Genomic DNA, 20,815 nt, shown 5'->3' with positions numbered 1-20,815 from the left:
ACCCTCACAGGTCTAAGTGTTTGGAGTTTAGTGGGGAGGGTTGTCTGCGGCAGTTGCAATAGTGCCCCAAATTGGACATGTGCCCTAGGTCAATGGGTGAAAGCACAGATAACCACCCTTCAAACATGGCAGGAGGGGTGGACATAACTAGTAAGTACTGGGGAGACATCTGTGATAAACGAATACTGCTGATGGCTCACAAATGTGCTACACTTCATGATACAATAACCTGTTGAAGTGCTAAGCCATAATGCTAGTTGAAGTGCAAGACAGAAAGAATTAGCATGGTGTATGGGTGGAAAAGAAGGCAGACTGTCTGCCACCTGTAATACTTTACCACAGCTGTGCTGTTATCAGCAGCTTTGGCCATCTGAAAGCTCAGTAAGCTCTGTAGTGTGTGCAGTAACTGAGTAACAGTATAGTAGGAATACTTTGATAGGCAGGAGTTCTAATCCCAATACTGGCAAGTGTGTGTGTATGTGTGTGTGAATCATGTACTGTCTGGCTCATAACATTTTTGACCTGTGTACTACCCTTTACACTGCCCTTCACTCCAAATTAATAGACCTGTTGATGTCATCCACCTTAGAAGTACCTTTGGAAGAGGTGGAAATGTATAAGCTCTGTGGAGCATCTGATAACTATGTAGCACTATAGTAGGAATACCGAGATAGGCAGGAGTTCTAATCCTAATGCTGGCAACTGTTTGTGTGTATGTGTGTGTGTGTGTGTGTGTGTGTGTGTGTGTGTGTGTGTGTGTGTGTGTGTGTGTGTGAGGATTATATCATGTGTGGCCTATACCATGCATGACTGGTGACCACCTCCCACTGCCATTACTTTATACAGTGTGGTGACAGCATCTGCCTCACATACAGCAGGTTAAACCATTGTACAGTCCTCTGTACAGATGTGTCTGGAATATCCATATGTTTGAAAGCTATACGTGGTTGGAAGTGGTATGCCCATGTATGTGCTGTTATAGCCAAGTAGGACACAGTGAGTGTACAGACACATATGGCAGCATGAGGTATCATACCTGACTGAAACATCATGCTGATAGGACATCTGCCACCCTCACAGATGGCCTGCCTTGTAGTTACAATACATGAGTACAGATGCTTGGTTTTACAAGTGAACTGTACCTGTTATGGGTCACATTAAAGGCTGGAAGAGGTATGGACGGTCATACTGTGGTCCTAATTAGTATGTAACAGGAACATGTTGCATCTTAAGAAGGGTGTGTACACAATTTATATCCACTGCACACCAGTAATGTGTCATGCATAACTTTACCTTAGGATGTTTGTCCAGCACAATTTGGTGGCCTCTGCCCCAGATGTCCTGGCACTGAGAAGTTGTGAGGTATGCTACAAGAATGTTGAATTCACATCAGATAGGCCCCAGTAGTGTCCACTGTGATGCAATACAGTTAACCTCAGCACAAGTGAACATGCACAACAAGCAATATAGCTATTGCATAAAGCAATATAGCTATTACTGATGGTTGCGTGCTTGGTAAATTGCATGCACTTCACATGACTGGGGTGCCAGGCAATAACAGAACAATTTAATAACCACCAGCTACAGGCTGCTGTCCCATATGCAGACCAGAGGGCCCTAGGTAGTTGTAAGAGGGAGTTGTTGTCAGCAGGTGCACATGTGGCCTTGTTATAGGATGAATGCACCATGTCTGCACATCTACAGTACTAACTGCAATAATACACAATGTCCTTTCCTCACCATAGATGTGCACCTCTGTGCATTAGAAAACCCCATCCACAACTGCAGTCAGACCTGACACATGCATGTAGATACAATACAGATACATGCATGTCTGATACATTAGTGTACTAATCTCCACTGGGCCAATACCTGCACACTCCTCATCCAGTGTGTGTGTGTGTGTGTGTGTGTGTGTGTGTGTGTGTGTGTGTGTGTAACCCACCTCCACAATGCTTCCCTCAGAGTCACGGTCTGTGCGTTCGGCATGGGGAGCCAAGTGTGGTGAGGAGCACCTCGGTGGGTGTCAGTGGGGGCTGGATGGCTTGGCCCCCACCTGTGTCTAGCTGGTCCCTTGCTACATCAGCAGCCCATTGATGGACATGGCATTTGAGGTTGGTGGCACAATGCTGCACATGCATGTAAGTTCTGCTGTGTAGTCTGGCATCATTTACCCTGTGGACCATACTGTACCATAGGGATTCCTCTCCCGCACATCTTCTACTCTCCATCCACATGACAGGGCATAATGTCCAATCACATATTGGGTGATGACGTCTGTTTCTCCAACAGAGAATACTGGTAGGTGAGCACTCTGCATAGCACCTGGAAGACCTGAACAGGAAAAGTTCACAGAACCTCATACGGTTGTCAAAATGCACATCAACAGTGGATATTATTTGTGAATAATCCAGACTACCCTGGAAACCTCCAAGCTATCATGGCTATAGCAGCTTACATTACATGCCTATCCCTGAGCTATCTTATTCCCCCCAGTGTTGGACACTTGATTGTATAATCCTCTATCCTCCATTCATTTCTGTGTAGAGGGTTGACAGTGGCCATCTTCAATGTGGATGGTGTGTGGATAGTGGCAGGTCTGTGTTTGACTGTGGTGTGTGATGGAGCTCTGAGCACATGCCTGAGTTCATGTAGGAGGCAGACACTGATGTTATTATGCCCCCATGGAGATCTGCTGTTGTTGCCATCAGTAGGCAATATGTACATGCTCACCATTGCTGAGGGGAGGAGTGTGGTTGATGTGCATATCTCCATGTATGACTTGGGGTGGACAGGGTGTCAATGTTCCCACCTAGCCTGTGTGATGCAGGTTGCCTATATCCATGGCATGTGTGTATGAGGTGTTCTTTACCCCCAGTACAGGGTGAACTGTGTTGTCTCATCTGAGACTTACAATATATGTGAGGCATGGTTGCAATTGTCCCTGGTGGTGTGGGTATGTCCGATTCATAGTCATAGGCAGCCTTACAGGACGTCACATGTGAACTTACCTGCTTGCTCAGATATAGGTGGACTTGCTTCAAAGTTGTTGCCTGCACCTATGTGTCCCTGTACAGCCAATGTAGCAACCTATTATGTGGTTTGTGTATTGCTGCTGTCCACCAAAGGGGATTACTCTACCTTGGTGGAGGCTGAATATACAGGTCAGGTACTGCTGTGTCCATATAGCTACAGTGGATATAAAGACTACACACCCCTGATACACTGCCTGGTATTTGTGCAATTGGAAAATGACACCACAATAACTCATTTTATACCAATTCCCACCTGTAGGGTGACCTATAGCCTGTACAATTCAATTGAAAACATAACAATCTAGTTTGTGAAAACATATGGAAATAATACTCAGAACAATAAACCAGTTGAATGAGTGTGCACACCCTTAAACGTGTGTATGCACCTCTTGAGATGGTTACAGCATTCATCCATCTTGGTTTGGACTCTAACATCATGGCACATCTTCACTTGGTAATAGATGCTCACCTTCCTAGAAACACCTATGATTGTATTTCAATGGAATTGGACAGGCTAGGGGTCACATTCAAGATGAGAAACATTATGAAATGATCTTCTGTGGTCTGATTGTCATACAGCACACAAACCTGGCATTCCAACAGGGGTGTGTACACTTGTGATATCCACTGTATATAGGTGTTGATATAGCTGGTAGTGGTAGGCATGGACAGAGGGTCATAACACAGGTGGACACTTCTCTGATTAATACCTGATAATCATGCCTACTCCAGTACCACATCAGTGTCAGGGCAATGCAACCACCAGTAACTGCACACATATATGTCTGTTGTATGCACTGACACTGATATAACACACATGTGCAACATGCACAACCTATTTACCTGGCTGCTTAAAACCCATGTGGCTAGTTTTGTGCCTTCCAGCTGAACATATGCATACATACATGTGCTCAGGGTATAACTGGTATACATTTCTATTGAATGTAAGTATGGCACACTGTATTTACAGTCTTGCTGCTCAATCATACTTCTCAACCTGTTATAGCAGTACTCTGGACAATGGCACACATAAATAGGTGTCAAAGGGGACATCAGTGTTGATAGTGTATTAATATAGCTGCACCATACATTAGTACGTTGATTGCACAATAGGGTTTGACATCACTGTGATAACCTAGAAGATGTCGAACAGTCATAAGTAGGCTATTATGTTACAATGCCATTGCTTACAGACCTGCCAATGGTTTGGGTGACATAACACAGGTATATGTGTATGTGACTACAGATATCAGTCACAAATGTGCTTATTGTTCAGCAGAACACTGTACAGTTGAATGCTACTAAGTCAATACATCACATGCAGTTTAACACACATGTCTGCAACAGTACTCTACTATGCACATGCCCTCTATAGGTGTCTTAGCTTTGCAAGGCAAACATGTATCATAGTCATAATTACAGGTAACATGGATATGGAAAGCATGCCATTAACTGACCTAGAATTGGCACAGTCACAACTGTTTGACAGACACCCCTGCAGTTGTCATATATGAGCTGTCCTTTCACAGGTGAGTCAGGCTCATGAGCTGTGTTCCCACCTTACAACCTCTCAGAGCATCACATCTGGGCAATGCCTAAAATGATGGGGGGGGGTAAATAGGGACAGACTTTAAATATACCTGCTACAAACATAGGAAGTTCATAGAATGATACATTTAGCATTACAGTGAATATTCTTAAGGATGTGAAGTCTCAAACTTAAGTGTTTGTCATTACCTGATGACTTAAATCCTCAGCTATTTGCCAGTAAAGTACAGATCTCGGTAGGAACAAACATAAATACATGATGGTAAAATGTGGACATTCTGTGAGGATCTGTACAGTTGAGAGGTATGTTTGTGATATCTCCCCACTTCAGAGAGGGCCAGATGCTATGGCCATAGCAGCTGTTGCAGGGCATTAGTACAGCATGTCTTGTTGGGTCATATATTCCTCCAAACCATATTTCCCATATTACATACCAAGTACTAGATTAAATTGCTTGATTCCATGTTCCACTTACGTATATTTCTTTCTTGTTTTTTCCACTTTATGTCTCAGAGATGCAGCTGGTTTGAATAGGTGGCAGCATGACTCTTGTAGATGATGCTCATGACCAGGTGATGGCCTGTGCACTTATTGGGGTTCCCCACTTGCTAATTACATGAAGAGCAGCTGTGCAGTTCTTCCAATAGCCCATGTCATGGCAACACACTCCTATAAACGAGTACTCCATGTGGGTGTTGGCCCTTTCCCTTACTTGTGAGGAAAACATCCTGGAGTTGTGTGGACTACTACCTCTTACAAGACTTGTGGATGCAAGCCAACTAAATGGTGGGGAAGGTTCAGGACTTAGGAGCAGAATGTAAGTATTGCTGTTATATGTTTGGAATACTGCTAGTTTAACATGGTTTGTCTACACATGCTACAAGACATGACTTTCAGTCTGACAAAGTTCTGTCTCTGCATTGCTCTCAACTGTAGGGCCATCCACATAATGGCCACATGTTAGCCTGTTATGTATGGGCTGTTCCCCAGATAGGTGTTGTTCTTGGCAAATCAGTAGCATACTCTGGTGATTGCATTATGTAGATAGTAACATCCATTTTTTTCTGACTTTATATCCCTCAGAAAAAATATGTTACAACAAACCCTGTAACACCAGCAACTTTCTCAGTGTATAACAGCAATATTCTATTGTATTTGGGCTTCTGTCCACTAATTATGTCAGACTTTGTTCAGATGTCATACAGTAGTAGGTGGATAGGTATACTGGTTTGTCATCATTTACTGCTGTAATTCCTGCTGATTGGAATGGCGGGGAAACATGTTGAAGTCTGTACATTCAAGAGGTAGGTGTATAAGGAATGCTGTTGGATGGCCATGTAACATATTTTATGTGGGGGCAGTAATACATGTTTTAAAACTAGGCTGTTAGAACATGTCAGACATATTACTGATATGAAATATGCCAGTTCTATAGCTGTACATTTGAATAAATCGCACCATGGGGACAGTAGTGGGTCTCAAGGTACTGTTTCTGAAACCGTCTGTTCCTCAGTGTGATGAAACATTCATAAAAGGAGAATTGTTATGTACAGACTTCAATGTATTAATATTAACTGTGATACTTTATCCTGTAGGGGGTTAAATGACGAGTGTAACTGGAGGCTGTGTATTCAATTATGTAATTAGATATTAATTGTTTCTTGGGATTTAGGCAAGTATTTCTGGTGATGTTTACTCCTTGAAGGCTTTGGCCAAGACATGAGTATAATAAAAATGTGTGAATTACTAGGTGGTTGTATTTTTCTTTGCTATGTTCAGACATTTTATTTCCTTTGCTAAGAGGTTGTTGTATGCCTAGCCATTGTGTATGCCTATCATCATTTTGCAGCAGTGTAATGTTCACTCATTTATTTGCACCTGGGGGGGGCAGATGTGAATGTCATGGCTGCATTTGTATACAACTGTGCATGCTGCCCAATTTGTGGGTGGTCTATCAGCAGCATATGTTTGTAAGTGCATTTTAGGACATGTATGCATATATATATATATATATATATATATATATATATATATATATATATATATATATATATATATATATATACATATACGTGTGTGTGTATATATATATATATATATATATATATATATATATATATATATATATATATATATAGATATATAATCTATATATATATATGTGTGTGTGTGTGTGTGTATATATTTAGAGATACACACACACACACATATATATATATATATATGTGTGTGTGTGTGTGTGTGTGTGTGTGTGTGTGTGTGTGTGTGTATATATATATATATATATATATATATATATATATATATATATATATATATATATAGATATATGTATATATATATATACACACACCACAATATTTATTGTTAATATATCTATATATTGTACACATATATGGATCTACCTACACATCTCACTCTCTCTATGTAGGTTTCTATTCATATGTATAATATATATATATATATATATATATATATATATATATATATATATACCAATCATTCCTAATTGCACACTTGTCTCTTCCCTACTGTAAACTAGCTGTATAGAAGGCTATGTTTGAGACAACATTCTAAAACAATACAGCTGAGGTGGCTTACTGGTAAATTGCATAGACTATGGTGTGCAGAGTCCTGGGGTCAAGATCTGCAAGAGCTGTTTATTTTGTTGTTAGGCAGAACAAGGATTGTTCGATACAGAGTGGTTAAGGCAGTTTTGAGCAGCTTTCAGCGTGTTTGCATGGGTTTGTGCAATGGTGCTAATGTACGGTTAAATGATTAGGCACTTACACAGGGAAGACTTTGCTTACCCATGCGCAAATCTGCTTAGCATTTACATTTTAGCAATAGTTACACCTCCTAAGCAGAGCTTAGCCTTGGTAACCAGTGATCACATTCCAGACTGATAAAATAGCAGGGTAATGACATCTTTAATAAGTATACTTAATTTCCTTTACATAATATGCTTCTATGTGCTGTCGTTACAGTAGCAAGGGATGCGAGTATACTGTATGGGGCACCTGGATATACATGGGTAGTACCACAATCTGTTCTGTTTGGATTTGTTTCATACATGGGTAGTATCCCAAGTTATATGCAGTCACACTTGCATGTTACACCAGCTACAGTGCACTGGTTGACAGAAACAGTTTAACACATATGGTCTCACTATGTTAGTACCTTTAACAGTGCTTTTTCAAGAGTAAATTGCAGATTGTAGTACTGGAACCATACACCCCTGCATGCAAAGCTGGACTCTGAGTACTGAGTGTCATGTTCTATGTGTTTGATCTGTATGTTTATATGTATCTCCTATTGGATATTGATCTGATATGTTGATATTAACAGTAGACTACTATGTTCTTCAGACATGTCATTGGGGACTGCTGCCATACAGTAATGGCATATCTTTCAGTTTCAGACATGTATGTTTCAATACATTCATCCTAATGCATAATCTGTTGGCTATCTACTTTCTGTCTGGCCTCTGTACAGATGTGCAGATGTCAGGTAGTGCTACGGCCATACCACTATGTAGGTGCCCACATTGTATTGTGCTGTGGGCCTGGACACTGTTGCTAGTTCTGACATATGGAACATTCCTTAATGTGGGCCTTGCCCCATTTCCTTGCCTGTGTGAGGGACATTACAGAGGTGGTAGCCGACAGATTCACATACAGTGGGTGGCAATATGTCACAGGACAGGACATCTGGAGACAGCCAACCAACATAGGGGGACATATCCCCAGATTTGTGAACAGATTCTATGTCATCAGGGCTGTTATACACATGGTGGATTTATAGCTTGACACGGTTTGTGTGGACACGCATTTAGTGTGATGTCACAACTCACAGTGATATTTCTCTGACTTACCTCTCCACTGGCACACTGTCTACAGACTGGCCTCATGTCAGCTTGTCATGTTTTGTGTGTTCAGCAGACAGTTGATGTCCTTGGTATATCAGTTGTGGACTCTGGGGAATACAGTCAGTAAATACTCACATATATTGGTATTACCAACGTCATATTCCTCATAAAGGATGTTACAACAAACCCAGTGATATCTGCAACTGTCTCAATGTATGACAGCAGTATGTCCAATCTACCCCTGTGTTTTGTGCCTCTGTTCCCACCTAGTGATATAGAGCTTGATGCTGAGCCTAGTGAGTGGGGAATGTTATCAAAGGCTTTAGCAAGATCAGTATAGGCTGTAGGTGACACCTTGCCTTCATCTACAGTTCTGTTGACTGATGGCAAGATGATGACCAGGGTGAATGAGCAGGTATGACCTACCCTTCACAAAGGTAAACTGTGGGATCCTGAGTCTGCAGATTCCCATATCCATGTTTATTAGGTGCATGATGATGCATTCCATAGCTTCATATAACAGACTTGTCAAGCAGTTGGGGCAGCTTTTCCCAGGGTCTGTAGTTACACCTCATTTGTGGGGAGGGGTGACTGTAGCAGTGCACAATTCAGTAGGGACAAAGCCTGAGGTGAGGCTTTGCTTTAAAAGGGCACACAGGTAAGGTGCCAGGTCACTCTGTAGTTCATGTAGAACACAGCCAGGGATATTTTCAGGTCCCATAGAGGCTGTATTCTTGGCCTTGAACAATGGTGTTGTAACCTGTGCTGCAGTAATATTGGGTGCCTGGTGGTGTACTGGCATTGGGATTGGTCCTGGGGGGGTGAGGGGAACTGTTTGCACTCAAGATGCCAGTCAGTATACTGGCATTATATGTTGGCTCCAGTCTAGGAGGTACCATTGTCTAGTTGCTCAGAGCAATTCTTGGTATTGCCATGGAGATTCTTTACATAACTGTATGAGGCCTTGTAGTTGTTTTTAAAATGTGCTCTAAGTCTGTTCTCACAGCTAGCTTTGTAGCATTTGATGAAGGATCTCAACTATTCTTTGAGGCTAATAAGGGTTTATATCCTGTCTTGGGACTTCACATTATTCCACATCGATTCCCTCCTTCTGTTGTACAGCTTCTTTATAGCAATGAACTACCAGTTCAGCTTTCTTTTTTGGAGGTGAGGGTCCTGGTTTTATTGGGCAAGGTGGTATCCATGTATTTATGTACGTGTTCATAATGCATTGTTGTTTGATTCAGCTGTCATGCAATCAGTCTCCATTTTCATGGTTGATGTGAGGTAAGCCACCTCTGCTTTTATGAGGCCATAGTTAGCTTTGGAAAGGCTTTTCATGGTGGTTACCTGTGCAGTGGGGGTAGGATGGCTGTGGATTTCGAAAGGTGATTACTTTGTGTTCAGATATAACAACTGAGGTGTTGGCTATTGGTGTAGTTGCCCATCTTAGGAAGGACCAGGTCGATGTGATGGGCATGTGCATTGGTACACGAGTAGCTTCCCCACTTAATGGTGGGGTAGTTGAATTCAACCAGTATGAGAGTGTTAGGCTGGACACTAATATTCTCCAGGGTGTTTATGGACATGGAGTGTGAGTCTTGTGAAATGTATGGGGCCCTATCGCAGGCTACAAACTGAACCACTGTCTTAGCCAATGTCAGCTACACCTGCAGGATCTGTAATGCATAATGTTGGTCTACTACTCTGGAGCTGTGTGCATCCTTTATGAATATGAAAATACCACCACCTTTGGAGCTTCGGTCCACATTCAGTAGCCAAATGTGGAATTGCGTATAGGCTGGTACTACAGAGGTGCTTCCTGCTGCCTTTATCCAGGTCTCTGTTACAGCACAGATGTCATTGTTCCCCATTTTAAGGAATACATTCAGTGAGTGAGTTTCCAGATTAAGAATTCCAGTGTGCACAGCATGACCCTCTGATTGCCATGTCTTTGTAGCTGTTATATATTTCTGTATATTTATGTATACATATATTTATTTTTATATATATATATATATATATATATATATTGTGTGTGTGTATTTATTAACCTTTATATATATGTATGTATATATATATATATATATATATATATATATATATATATATATATATATATATATATGTGGATATGAATGTGGATGTACATCTCTCTATGTATATATGTATATATTTGTCCATATATATATATGCATCTCCGTGCATATATATACATGTATATACAAAATGATTCTACAGACTCCTTTCCCTGCTGTTGGATGACTGTACTAACTGATATGTTTGGGATGTCACCACTAATTTGTAGGGCTCAGATGGTGTAATGGTACATTGCTTTGATCACAGTTTGCAAGGCCCTGGGTCCAGGACTTGGCAGGCCTTATTATGTTGTTGCAAGGCAGAACAGTTCAGCTATGAAGGATGGGATAAGGTCTATAATTACAAGAGGTCCCTAGTATGGGCCCCTTCACCCCCATTTACACAGCCTTTGGTCAGATATGTTGCAGTAAGAGGTTCATTGTGTGGATCCAATGTCTGAATGCACTACATACATACATACACACACACACACACATATATATATATATATATATATATATATATATATATATATATATATATATATACACATATACATATAGATATATAAATACATTTTCCTTATTGTTGAATGACTGTGCTGCATGATATGTTTGAGAAAACATCAGACATATCTACAGCTCAGATGGTTTAGTGGTAACTTGCTGTGGCTCCGGTGTGCAAGGGCTGGTTATTTTGTTGCAAGGCAGAACAGTTCAGCTGTTGTGGAAGGGATAAGGGCAATAATTAGAAGAGGTCCCTAGTTTGGGCTCCTTCACCCCCATTCAGGGTGCCTTTGCCCAGATATTTTGCAGTGAGAGGTTCAGAGTGTGGATCTAATGTCTGAATGCACTACATATACACACATACACACACACGTATATATATATATATATATATATATATATATATATATATATATATATATATATATATATATATATATATATATATATATATATATATATATATATATATATATCTATATATATATATATATATATATATATATATATAGACATATACATATATGAATACATTTTCCCTACTGTTGAATGACTGTGCTGAATGATATGTTTGAGAAAACATCAAACATATCAACATATCGACAGCTCAGGTGGCTTAGTGGTAAATTGCTCTGATTATGGTGTGCAGTTTCCTGGGTTCAAGACTTGCAAGGGCTGACTATCTTGTTGCTGGGCAGAACAAGGACTGTTGGATACAGAGTGATTAAGGCACTTTTAAGCAGTTGTAAGTGGGTTTGCATGGCAGTAAGCAATGCTAACTTCCGGTTAAATATGCTTAAAGACAGTTAGCTTTAAAAGTGCTCAATCTATGCAGGCATTGCTTAGCGCCACGCAACCAGGCTTAATCTCACTTACTACTGCTTAAAACAGCTTACTCCTGCTTACCCCCATGCTAATTTCTTTAAAAAAAAGAAAAAAGGGGTGATAGGAAAATGGAGAAAAAGGGGGCACGCAGAGGGAAAGACAATAGGGAAAGTAGCTAGGAATGTGCAGGATGGGTGTAGGGAAGGTCCATAGCTCTCCATTTCTTCTACAGCAGCAGCTGTGCATATATACTGAATTTGGAGGTAGATTTGGACACTCAAACCTCAGAGAGAGATGTGAGGACAGCAATAATGTGTTGCGAAGTCGATTAGACCAGATTACATGTGTCCAGTGGACACGTGTGCGAAATGCACAGCTAGGTATGTGGCGAAAATTTTTTTTGGTAACAGACTGCCCTTTTATTTATTTTTTTTAAGGTGAGAGTGGGATGTTGGGGAAGGATAGTAGGTATATTTGGGGAGGTAGTTTGGGTAGGAAGACAGACAAGACAGACAAGGCAGCATACAGGGACGGTATATGATACATATGGGGGGTAAACACCTTGGACAGGGAGGGGTGTCTGGAAATCAAAAGGCCATGAGCCCACAAATGGAAACAGTGGGACTGAGGTCCCCACCCATGGGCAGTCACCACTGCACCTTCACAGCCCCGAAGGTGGCTGTGCTGAGAGATGAGCAGGAGGGGCAGGCTGACCCTCTAATTTCATCATGCGGCCCTCAAGCTGGCATAGCAAATCTCCAAACTCCTTTTGGAGCTCGCTACGCACCAAACCCCGGACCTAGCTTTGGGTGATAGCATCCTGTCCGCGCCCACTCCCAGTGGTGGATGAGCCCCATCCCCTGAAGTTGATACAACCAAAGGTGGTGCAGGACCAGTGGATGAGGTGGTCCCGGGGTGGGTCCCAGACATGCTGGGGCTCGCTGCCATGGCCAGATGAAGTGTGAGAGGTTGGTCCGCTGGGACCGGCCTTCCCAAACGTGCTATGGTGTTACAGTTTTAGAATATATGTAGGTTAGTAATAATCAACATAATCCAGGATTAGTTATAACAGCATGCATAGATACTCCCATTAACCCAAAACAACAGATTTGGAACAGTTGCATAGCAAACAGAACACATGCATATATGGAACCACAGTGGCCATTACAACAGCATGCAGGTTACATTGATAGCAACAGGCCACCAATTATAGTATTTCAACATGGAACATTAATAGAAACACATTTCAATATTTGTTGAACAATAGGACACTTGTCCCAACAGTAGGTTTGGTGTAAAACATACCCATTGATTTGTGTGTTTAGATTATTGTTGCAGATATGGTGGGGGGGGGAGAGAGATGTCAGTTAACAACTTGCATATCCTTGCAGTACTCACAACCTTAAAGATCATTGCTCTAATCATTACTCTACAGGTATTATTACAATACCCTATGGCCTTGGTTTGGACAGTGGTATGTTTGTACACAGTGTATACTTCAATTGTCTTATAGCGACATTCTACTTCTCTTAGCTGGTAGACCTGTGTGGGGAATGTTTGTTAACACCACCTGACTGTTTCTACACATATTCCCAGATTCCTAGTTAAAATTATGCATACAGCTTACTACCACTCCCGGGATTCAAACCATGGCTATGTGTGCTAAAAATATAACATTTTGTGTTTCATCAGAGTGAGCTATTTAGAAAGTGCCGTCTCATCCTTTAGTGTTTTCTGTCTAACTCTCTCTTGGTTGTACAATCTGAACTTGTAATTACAACATTCTTATGCAGACATTCCTAGACATATTTTTTATGTAGCACAGTGTGAGAAACAGTTGACACAACAGTACTATTCGCATATCAGATCTTGGTGAATGCAACATGTGAGGCCATACAATACCAGAGTAAACACAACCAGTCCAGGATTTAGAACTTTACTGCCAGGGAGTTACACTTTTATTTAAATATGACCTATATGGGACTGTTACTATCATATTGTCTGGTTGGTTTATTCAGTGGAACATATACACATTTTTTATACTGCCAGGTGACATTTTACTCCTTTATATTTATTTGGTATGACTACTACAAGCAGGTTGTTACTCACCAGCCTCATAACGCAGCCTTTGCAACTTGCTGGTATGGGCTTCCTGGTTCACAGTCCGCTCAGCTGCAGCTGTAATGAAAATAGAGAAACACTTATGCATGCCTATCCATCACATACACAGGCTGGACTTTGGTAAACAGTTATTGATATGAATACTTACACACTGCTGAGACATCTCCCCTGTCTCTTGCTTCTTGGACCCACTGTTCCAAGAACTCCCTCTTCCTCCGTTTCAAGTTGGCATAGTGGTGCCGGACCTGCTCACCACTCCGTGGGATACCAGTGGCACTGGTGAGATCACAGGTAAGACTTTCCCAGGCTTCTGCTTTATATTAGGAGCTCTGGTACTGGTCCTGCAGCAGTCTCATGTCATGTTTTTTTACCAGGAGTCCTACCATGACCGTGGACTCCTGTATGCCCCAGTGCTGCGCCTGAAAGTGCATGCCCTCTCCAACACCTGCCATACTGCCTACAGTGGAGAGCTACAACTATTTATGAGCTGTACTCCCACCTCCGGGGTTTAATACATCCAATTTCCCCCTTTGCCATAATTGAATGGTTTTGAAAATGCTGAGCTAAGTTAAGCTACGGGCAAACCCCCTTAGCTAATGTTGGCAGTGCTTAAAGGGGCAGGTTCAGCATTGCTTAACATGGGGCAAATCCACTTAGCTGGGCTATTCATTGCTTAGTATTCATATGTACACAATGCTTACACCTGGTCAACATAGCTGTGCAATGCTTAGCATTGCTTATATTTTATTATATTGGTCTACCACCTGTATGGAATTGATTCATCTTTCATTACATAATATAGATTTATTTACCTTCCCTGACATCCCCCAATGTGCTGTGATTAATTTATTCTTGTGTGACTATACTGTATGGGGCACTTGTGTTTATATGGGGGTTTCACTACTTTATTACACTGACACCTCACATCTGGGCCTAATACACTACTCTGGTTGAGAAAAATAAGTAACTTCTTACATAAATATACAAAAAAATTAAACCTGTAAGGTTTACACATATAAAATGGAAATGGATTTGATGAGGCTTGAACCATAAATGACTATGTGCAAGGCATATACTCTACCCACTACACTATTGCACTTATGCTTATGCTGGATGTCTATTGCTTTTTAACTTATCGTGCCATTTCAGCTGGGCTAAACGTAGCTAAGCAACAGGCACACCCACACAGCTATGCTTAAACTTTATTGCACATATAAAAAAAATAATTTATTTGTTGTGTTTTTTTATTTGTATCCTTTAGAATATCCATGCTAATGCTGAACCTGTTATTCTATCAACTTTCTGCTTTGTAGGGACGATTGTCCCTTATGGCTTTGTCCACATTCCTTACTCTGATGTGTTGGGAGGAGTGCGCTATGTGGTTATGCTAAGCCTGTTATTCTATCAACTTTTGGCTTGGTAGGGACGATTGTCTCTTATAGCTTTGTCCAAATTTCTTACCCTGACGGGTTGGGGGTGTTATGAGCATTCTCGTTCATTTTAAATTGCCGTACGGCAATTCTAATGTGCAGGGGGCATGTGTATTGTGAGAGCACTGCTCTCAGACACACCCCCTGCACTCGTACACAGAATCCGTTTTGCAGCATGGCAGCACGCCTTCATGAATCTGCATGGTGCCCTGCCGTTATGCATGGGAATGATCCTTTCCATGCAAGAATAAGCTATTCCTACACGGAAGTTTACTGAATTCCGGGGATTATATCCAGACTTTTTACACATAACATTCTCCCAAAATTAGAATCTGCATTTACAGAAAAATATGCTATTGAATTTTGTACTTCTAACGCAGAATGCAATATTGAAAAATGCACTGTGAAATGAAAGCAGTACCTGTAACAGTGACATCCTTCACTTGGCAGTTGTCGCACACAATAGTAAAGGTCTCAGTAAAATTCTCTTCAGCGAATGGGAAGAAAGCAACCTAAAAATTATAAAATACATACTGTAGTTTCAGACACTGTTACAATATCAACAATGCAGTTAAATATTAGTATGAACAATGAAGTAGCAAATACTAATTCCAAACATAATTGTGGTTTCCTATGTATATAATGAAGTCACATTAAAATGTCAGAATAGAGGAAGTGCAAACATGTTCAGCAATGATAACATTGTTTCAAGAACAAATTTTACAACCAAAGGCCACCTGTGGGATATGCCCTAAGAACACTCTCCACAGCAGAGAGGACTGAACTCTATTACATTATTGCTAGTGTATCAAAACTGGTTAAACAGAAACCAGCATAAAGGAAGTGTAGATGCTGCACGTCACAAGTGTATCAACATGTACATACAGCAGTGTGCAAATGTACACCACACACCACTAGCATGTGACTCTTGGGGGGGAGCACTAATTAAACTTCATCAATGCAGAATGACACTTAACTATGTTCACTAGAAAGTACAGTTGTGCAAGTTAACTTACCATAACAGTAAATGTTCAACTAGATCAATGTTGCAGTAGTAGTAACTAGGCGGGATGTATCCTGCCAAAGATCAAACATCTGGCCAGTCTACAAATCTTTGGCTCCTTATCTCACACTGTAGGTTTGCCCTTAGCACAGGGTTAGGTGTTGGTAAATGACAAACATCAAACTTTCTTGTCCAAGAGGGGAGTCTGAATCCTGAAACTTTACAGCAATTTAATCATAACCGGTACAGATTTTCACATCTTCTTAGGAGTGAAAAGGTAAAGTAGGGTACTCCACTCTGGCTTGGGAAAGAAACAAAAAAAGAGGGGAGGTGGGAGGATGCTAATACTGTGACATTGATCTATTCAAACATCTACTGTTGTGGTCAGTTAACTTACACAACTGTACTATGTTCTTCATTAGATCAGTATCACAGCAACCGTAAGTATATGGGATGATGGTCATAGCTTAGGAGGAGTGGGTTAATGAAGAAGGTCAGAATCTAGAAGTCCTTGTAGTAGCAAAACCTGCTCTAGTTCTAGAAACTGACTATAGCTAGCTGTGTCTAGTAAAGGTGCACGCAGAAAACCAAGTTGCTGCTTCCAAAATAGAACCTTGAGTCTATCCCTTTCCAAAAAAGCCTCAGAAGTATCTACAGCTCTGGTATAGTGAGCTTTGACTTTCTAAGGGGGCCTTATACAAAACTGAATTGCTTGAGAAAGTCATTTGTAAATGGTTTAAATAACAGTTTGTTTAACTATTGACTACCCTTTTGTTTTCTCATCTAAGAAAACAAAAGTCAGTTAGATTTTCTAAAATCTTTAATCCTACCCAGGTAAAAATCTCAACTGACTATGGGCATCCAAAGTATGTAGGATTCTTTCTCCCCTGCTTTTGGGGTTCAGAATAGAACACCGGGAGATGAACAGTCTGGTTTAAAGTAAACTCAGAAGCATAAAGGAGATGGCTGATGCTAAGAATTACCCTGTCCTTGTAGAGAATCAGAAAAGGTTGCACAAATATTAGGGCCTGTAATTCAGACACCCATTTAACTGAGGTAAGAGCAATAAAAAACGTTATGTACTCACTATAGCATTCCATCTGTGTTGTCCAGTTTCATTTTCTCAACTGTAGGGTTTGGATCTGAGCCTCGTATCTGACTCGGACACTTTTTCCAGCTCATGGAACACTGAAACTCTTGAGCTCATCCCTTACCCATAATGCCCTAGTCATCTAACATACCTCAGATCTTGTTTTTTGCCCCTTAAGCCTGTAAGTATTATGCAATGGTGAAACAATAGCATCGGGAGCTCAAATAAAGGAACATTGCTTCCTTTAACATCTTTCAATCCTTCTAAAAGTCAAATATGGAGGGGGTTGAAGGGAGGGAAGTTGAGGAAGAATACAAAATGGACAACACAGATGGAACATTATGGTGAGTACATAACTTTTTTATCTGATGTTGCCTTTTTTATTCATTCCTCAACTGTTGAGACAGAGACCGAGACACTTATATCCTAGGAGGACTCTAAAGGAAGGATATTCCTGAGCATCACTGAGCCAAATGCTGCTCTTCCCCTGGAGACCAAATACAATTTGTAATTTTCAATAGCAGTGTGAGGCTTAGCTCAAGTTGCAGCTGCACAAATATCATCCAATGAAGATCTAGATAAAAAGGCTGAAGATGTTGCCATAGACCTGGTCAAATGAGCTTTTGGTGGTTTTGGTAAAGATGAATCCAATTTTTCGTAAACAAAAGTAATACAATCGGTTAAGCCATTTAGCTCAAGTCACTTTAGAAAATGGTTTGCCTAATTTAGACTCTGAAAAAGAAACAAATAACTGTTCTGATTTCCTCAAATTTTGGTTCTATGTAGATAAAACCACAATTGTCTGTGAACATCCAAAATGTGTAACATATACTCTCCTTTATTAGAGAAATTTGGAAAGAAACTGGAAGGTTGATACCCTGATTAATGTTGGATTCTGACACCACCTTAGGAAGAAAGGAGGGATTGTTTCATAAGGATACCTTAACCTTTTCAAAAATCAAACAATGAGGCTTGGAAGACAGAGCATGTAGTTCTTAAATTCTTCTAGCAGAGGTAATAGATGCCAAAAAGACAATTTTCTAGGTCAAGAATTTAAGTTCACACTTAGCTGATGGTTCAAACAGAGATTGTGTCAATAATTGTAAAATAATATTTAAATGCCACGGAGGAGTGTGGTCTTTTAATGGGAGGTTTAGGAAGAAATGTTTATTTTACAAAGGCTTTACAAAGCTTTGAAGAAGCTAAAGATGAATTATTTACTCCTATATGAAAATTGGAGATGGCAGCTAATTGTATCTTAGTAGAAGAGCTAGCATCTTTACTGAAAATTGCAGCTAAAAATTCAAGAACTTTAGGAATTGGCACTGAAAAGGGATCAATGTCTTTTTGCTGTGCCAGAAAACAAATCTTTTCCATTTACTTTTGTAAAGTTTTCTAGTGAAATCTTTGTGGGAGAATAAAAGAATGTGACAGACAGGGGAGGAGAGCTTGAGCTGTCTAGCAATCAACAGAAGTAGAGAAACCATGTGGTCAACTTTAGGCCTGGAATGTCCAAATGTATCATATCTACTGGATGAAACAGGTGGGTAATGGATCCAGAATCCATGGTCAGGGAAGTAGATGAGGCCAAAGTATGGCAAATCAAATCTGATGAAGCCAATAAGGAGCAATGAGGATAACTGTGCTCTTTAATCAATATGCTTTTTGAAGAAATTTAGGGATCAGAGGTAACTGGGCATAGGCGTTAAGGAGACCAGGGTGCCAAAAGTGAAGTACAGCATCCCTTGATAACTCCCCAGTGGGGGGGGGGTGGATAAGGGCAAAGAACCTGCTAAACTTGTTGTTGAGGGGAGACGCAAAGAGATTGCAGCACTGTTGTCCCCACTGGTGAAAAATCCTTACTGCAGCCTTCATATTGAGGGACCACGTATGAGGCATTAGACTGGACCTCCTTAACTTGACTGCAAGCATGTTGAATTTCCATAGAATGTGCATTATTATATGACGGGATGAGATTGCTCATTGCCATACTCTCATAGCTTCTCAACACAGGGGGTAAGATTTGGTTCCCCCTTGTTTGTTGATGTACCAGACGACTGAAATATTGTCTGTCTGAATCACAATAGTCCAGGAGGAGAGAGTGTCTTGAAAGGCCTGCAATGCTAGAAGGACAGCTCTCATTTCCAGAACACTATGTGCATTGACCTCTTTGTGAGACCATGTGCCTTGGACTGTCTTTCCCAAGAAATTCCCACCCCCACTTTATCTGGGAAGCATCCATGGTCACTATGGCCTTGAGCTGAGGGAGAACAAAGGAATGACCTTATATTATTTGATCAGAATAAATCTACCATAGGATGTAATTCTTGCAAGCCCTTGTTATCTTGATCTGGCTGAATAAAGGTTGGTGAAGAATGGACCATTGAGTCACTGGGGTCCACTGAAGGATTCTCATGTGGTACCTTGCTAATGATAGTAAAACTACTGCAGCAGACACTGACCCCAGTGCTTGAAGGATCAGTTGAGCTGAAACAGAAGAACTTTGAGTAATCTTTTTAACCTGGAATCGAATGGTTTGAATCCTTGATAGAGGGAGAGAGGCCATCATAGATAGCGTATTAAACAAGGCTTTGATGAACTTCAATGCTTTAGTTGGATCAAGTTGAGATTTTTGGTGCTTGATAGTAATTCTCAGGTGACAGCATAACTGGAGTACATAGTCTTGTGCTTTGATCAGACGATGCCTGGTCAGAGCAGTTATGAGCCAGTCATCCAAATATGGAAACATCTGGCATCTCTGCAGCCTCAAGTGAGTTGCTACTACTGCCATACACTTGGTGAACACCCCAGAGCCTGTGGTAATGACTGGCTCCCAATCAGAAGTGTAGATATCTCCTGGAATGTCTGCTCATTTTGATATGACAGTATGCATCCTGAAAATCTATTGAGCACATCCAGTCATCTTTCTGCAGAAAAGGCAGGATGAATTGAGCCCATCTGGAACTTGGTGTACTGAAATGACTTGTTCAGATTGCTGAGATACAAAATTGATCTCTAGTCCTGTTTTCTTCTGCACTAAAAATAATTTTGAGTAAGTTCTGGACTCTCTCTGGGCTGGTGGGACTTCTTGGATGACTCTTCTTTCTAACAGTTTATTTCTAGTACTGCTGCTTCACTCTGATTGGGTGGAACACTGGGGATTTTGTTTACTATTAAAGGGAAGGTAGGGAAAAGGGTATTACCTAACCTCTGGAAATAATCATCTGCACCTATGAATCTTTTGTAATTTATAGCCAGACTCTCTGGTGCAGGGATAAACGATCCCCAACTGCCTCCACAGATAGACAGT

The 20,815-nt window shown here is 40.8% G+C and overlaps 1 protein-coding gene across 1 annotated transcript in view; it reads right to left on the bottom strand.

The window, feature by feature from the left end:
* DLEC1 (DLEC1 cilia and flagella associated protein) overlaps window positions 1-20,815 on the bottom strand; it is a 2,498,134-nt gene that overhangs the window by 2,013,349 nt on the left and 463,970 nt on the right. The window contains exon 12 of the mRNA XM_044067561.1: window positions 15,834-15,924. Coding sequence (XP_043923496.1) covers window positions 15,834-15,924 — 91 coding nt within the window. The remainder of the gene's footprint in view (window positions 1-15,833; window positions 15,925-20,815) is intronic.

This window comes from Protopterus annectens, chromosome 3.part1, assembly GCF_019279795.1.
Source record: "Protopterus annectens isolate FY-2018-M chromosome 3.part1, PAN1.0, whole genome shotgun sequence".
Lineage (NCBI taxonomy): Eukaryota > Metazoa > Chordata > Ceratodontiformes > Protopteridae > Protopterus > Protopterus annectens.
This window is presented reverse-complemented; position numbering and strand designations above follow the sequence as displayed.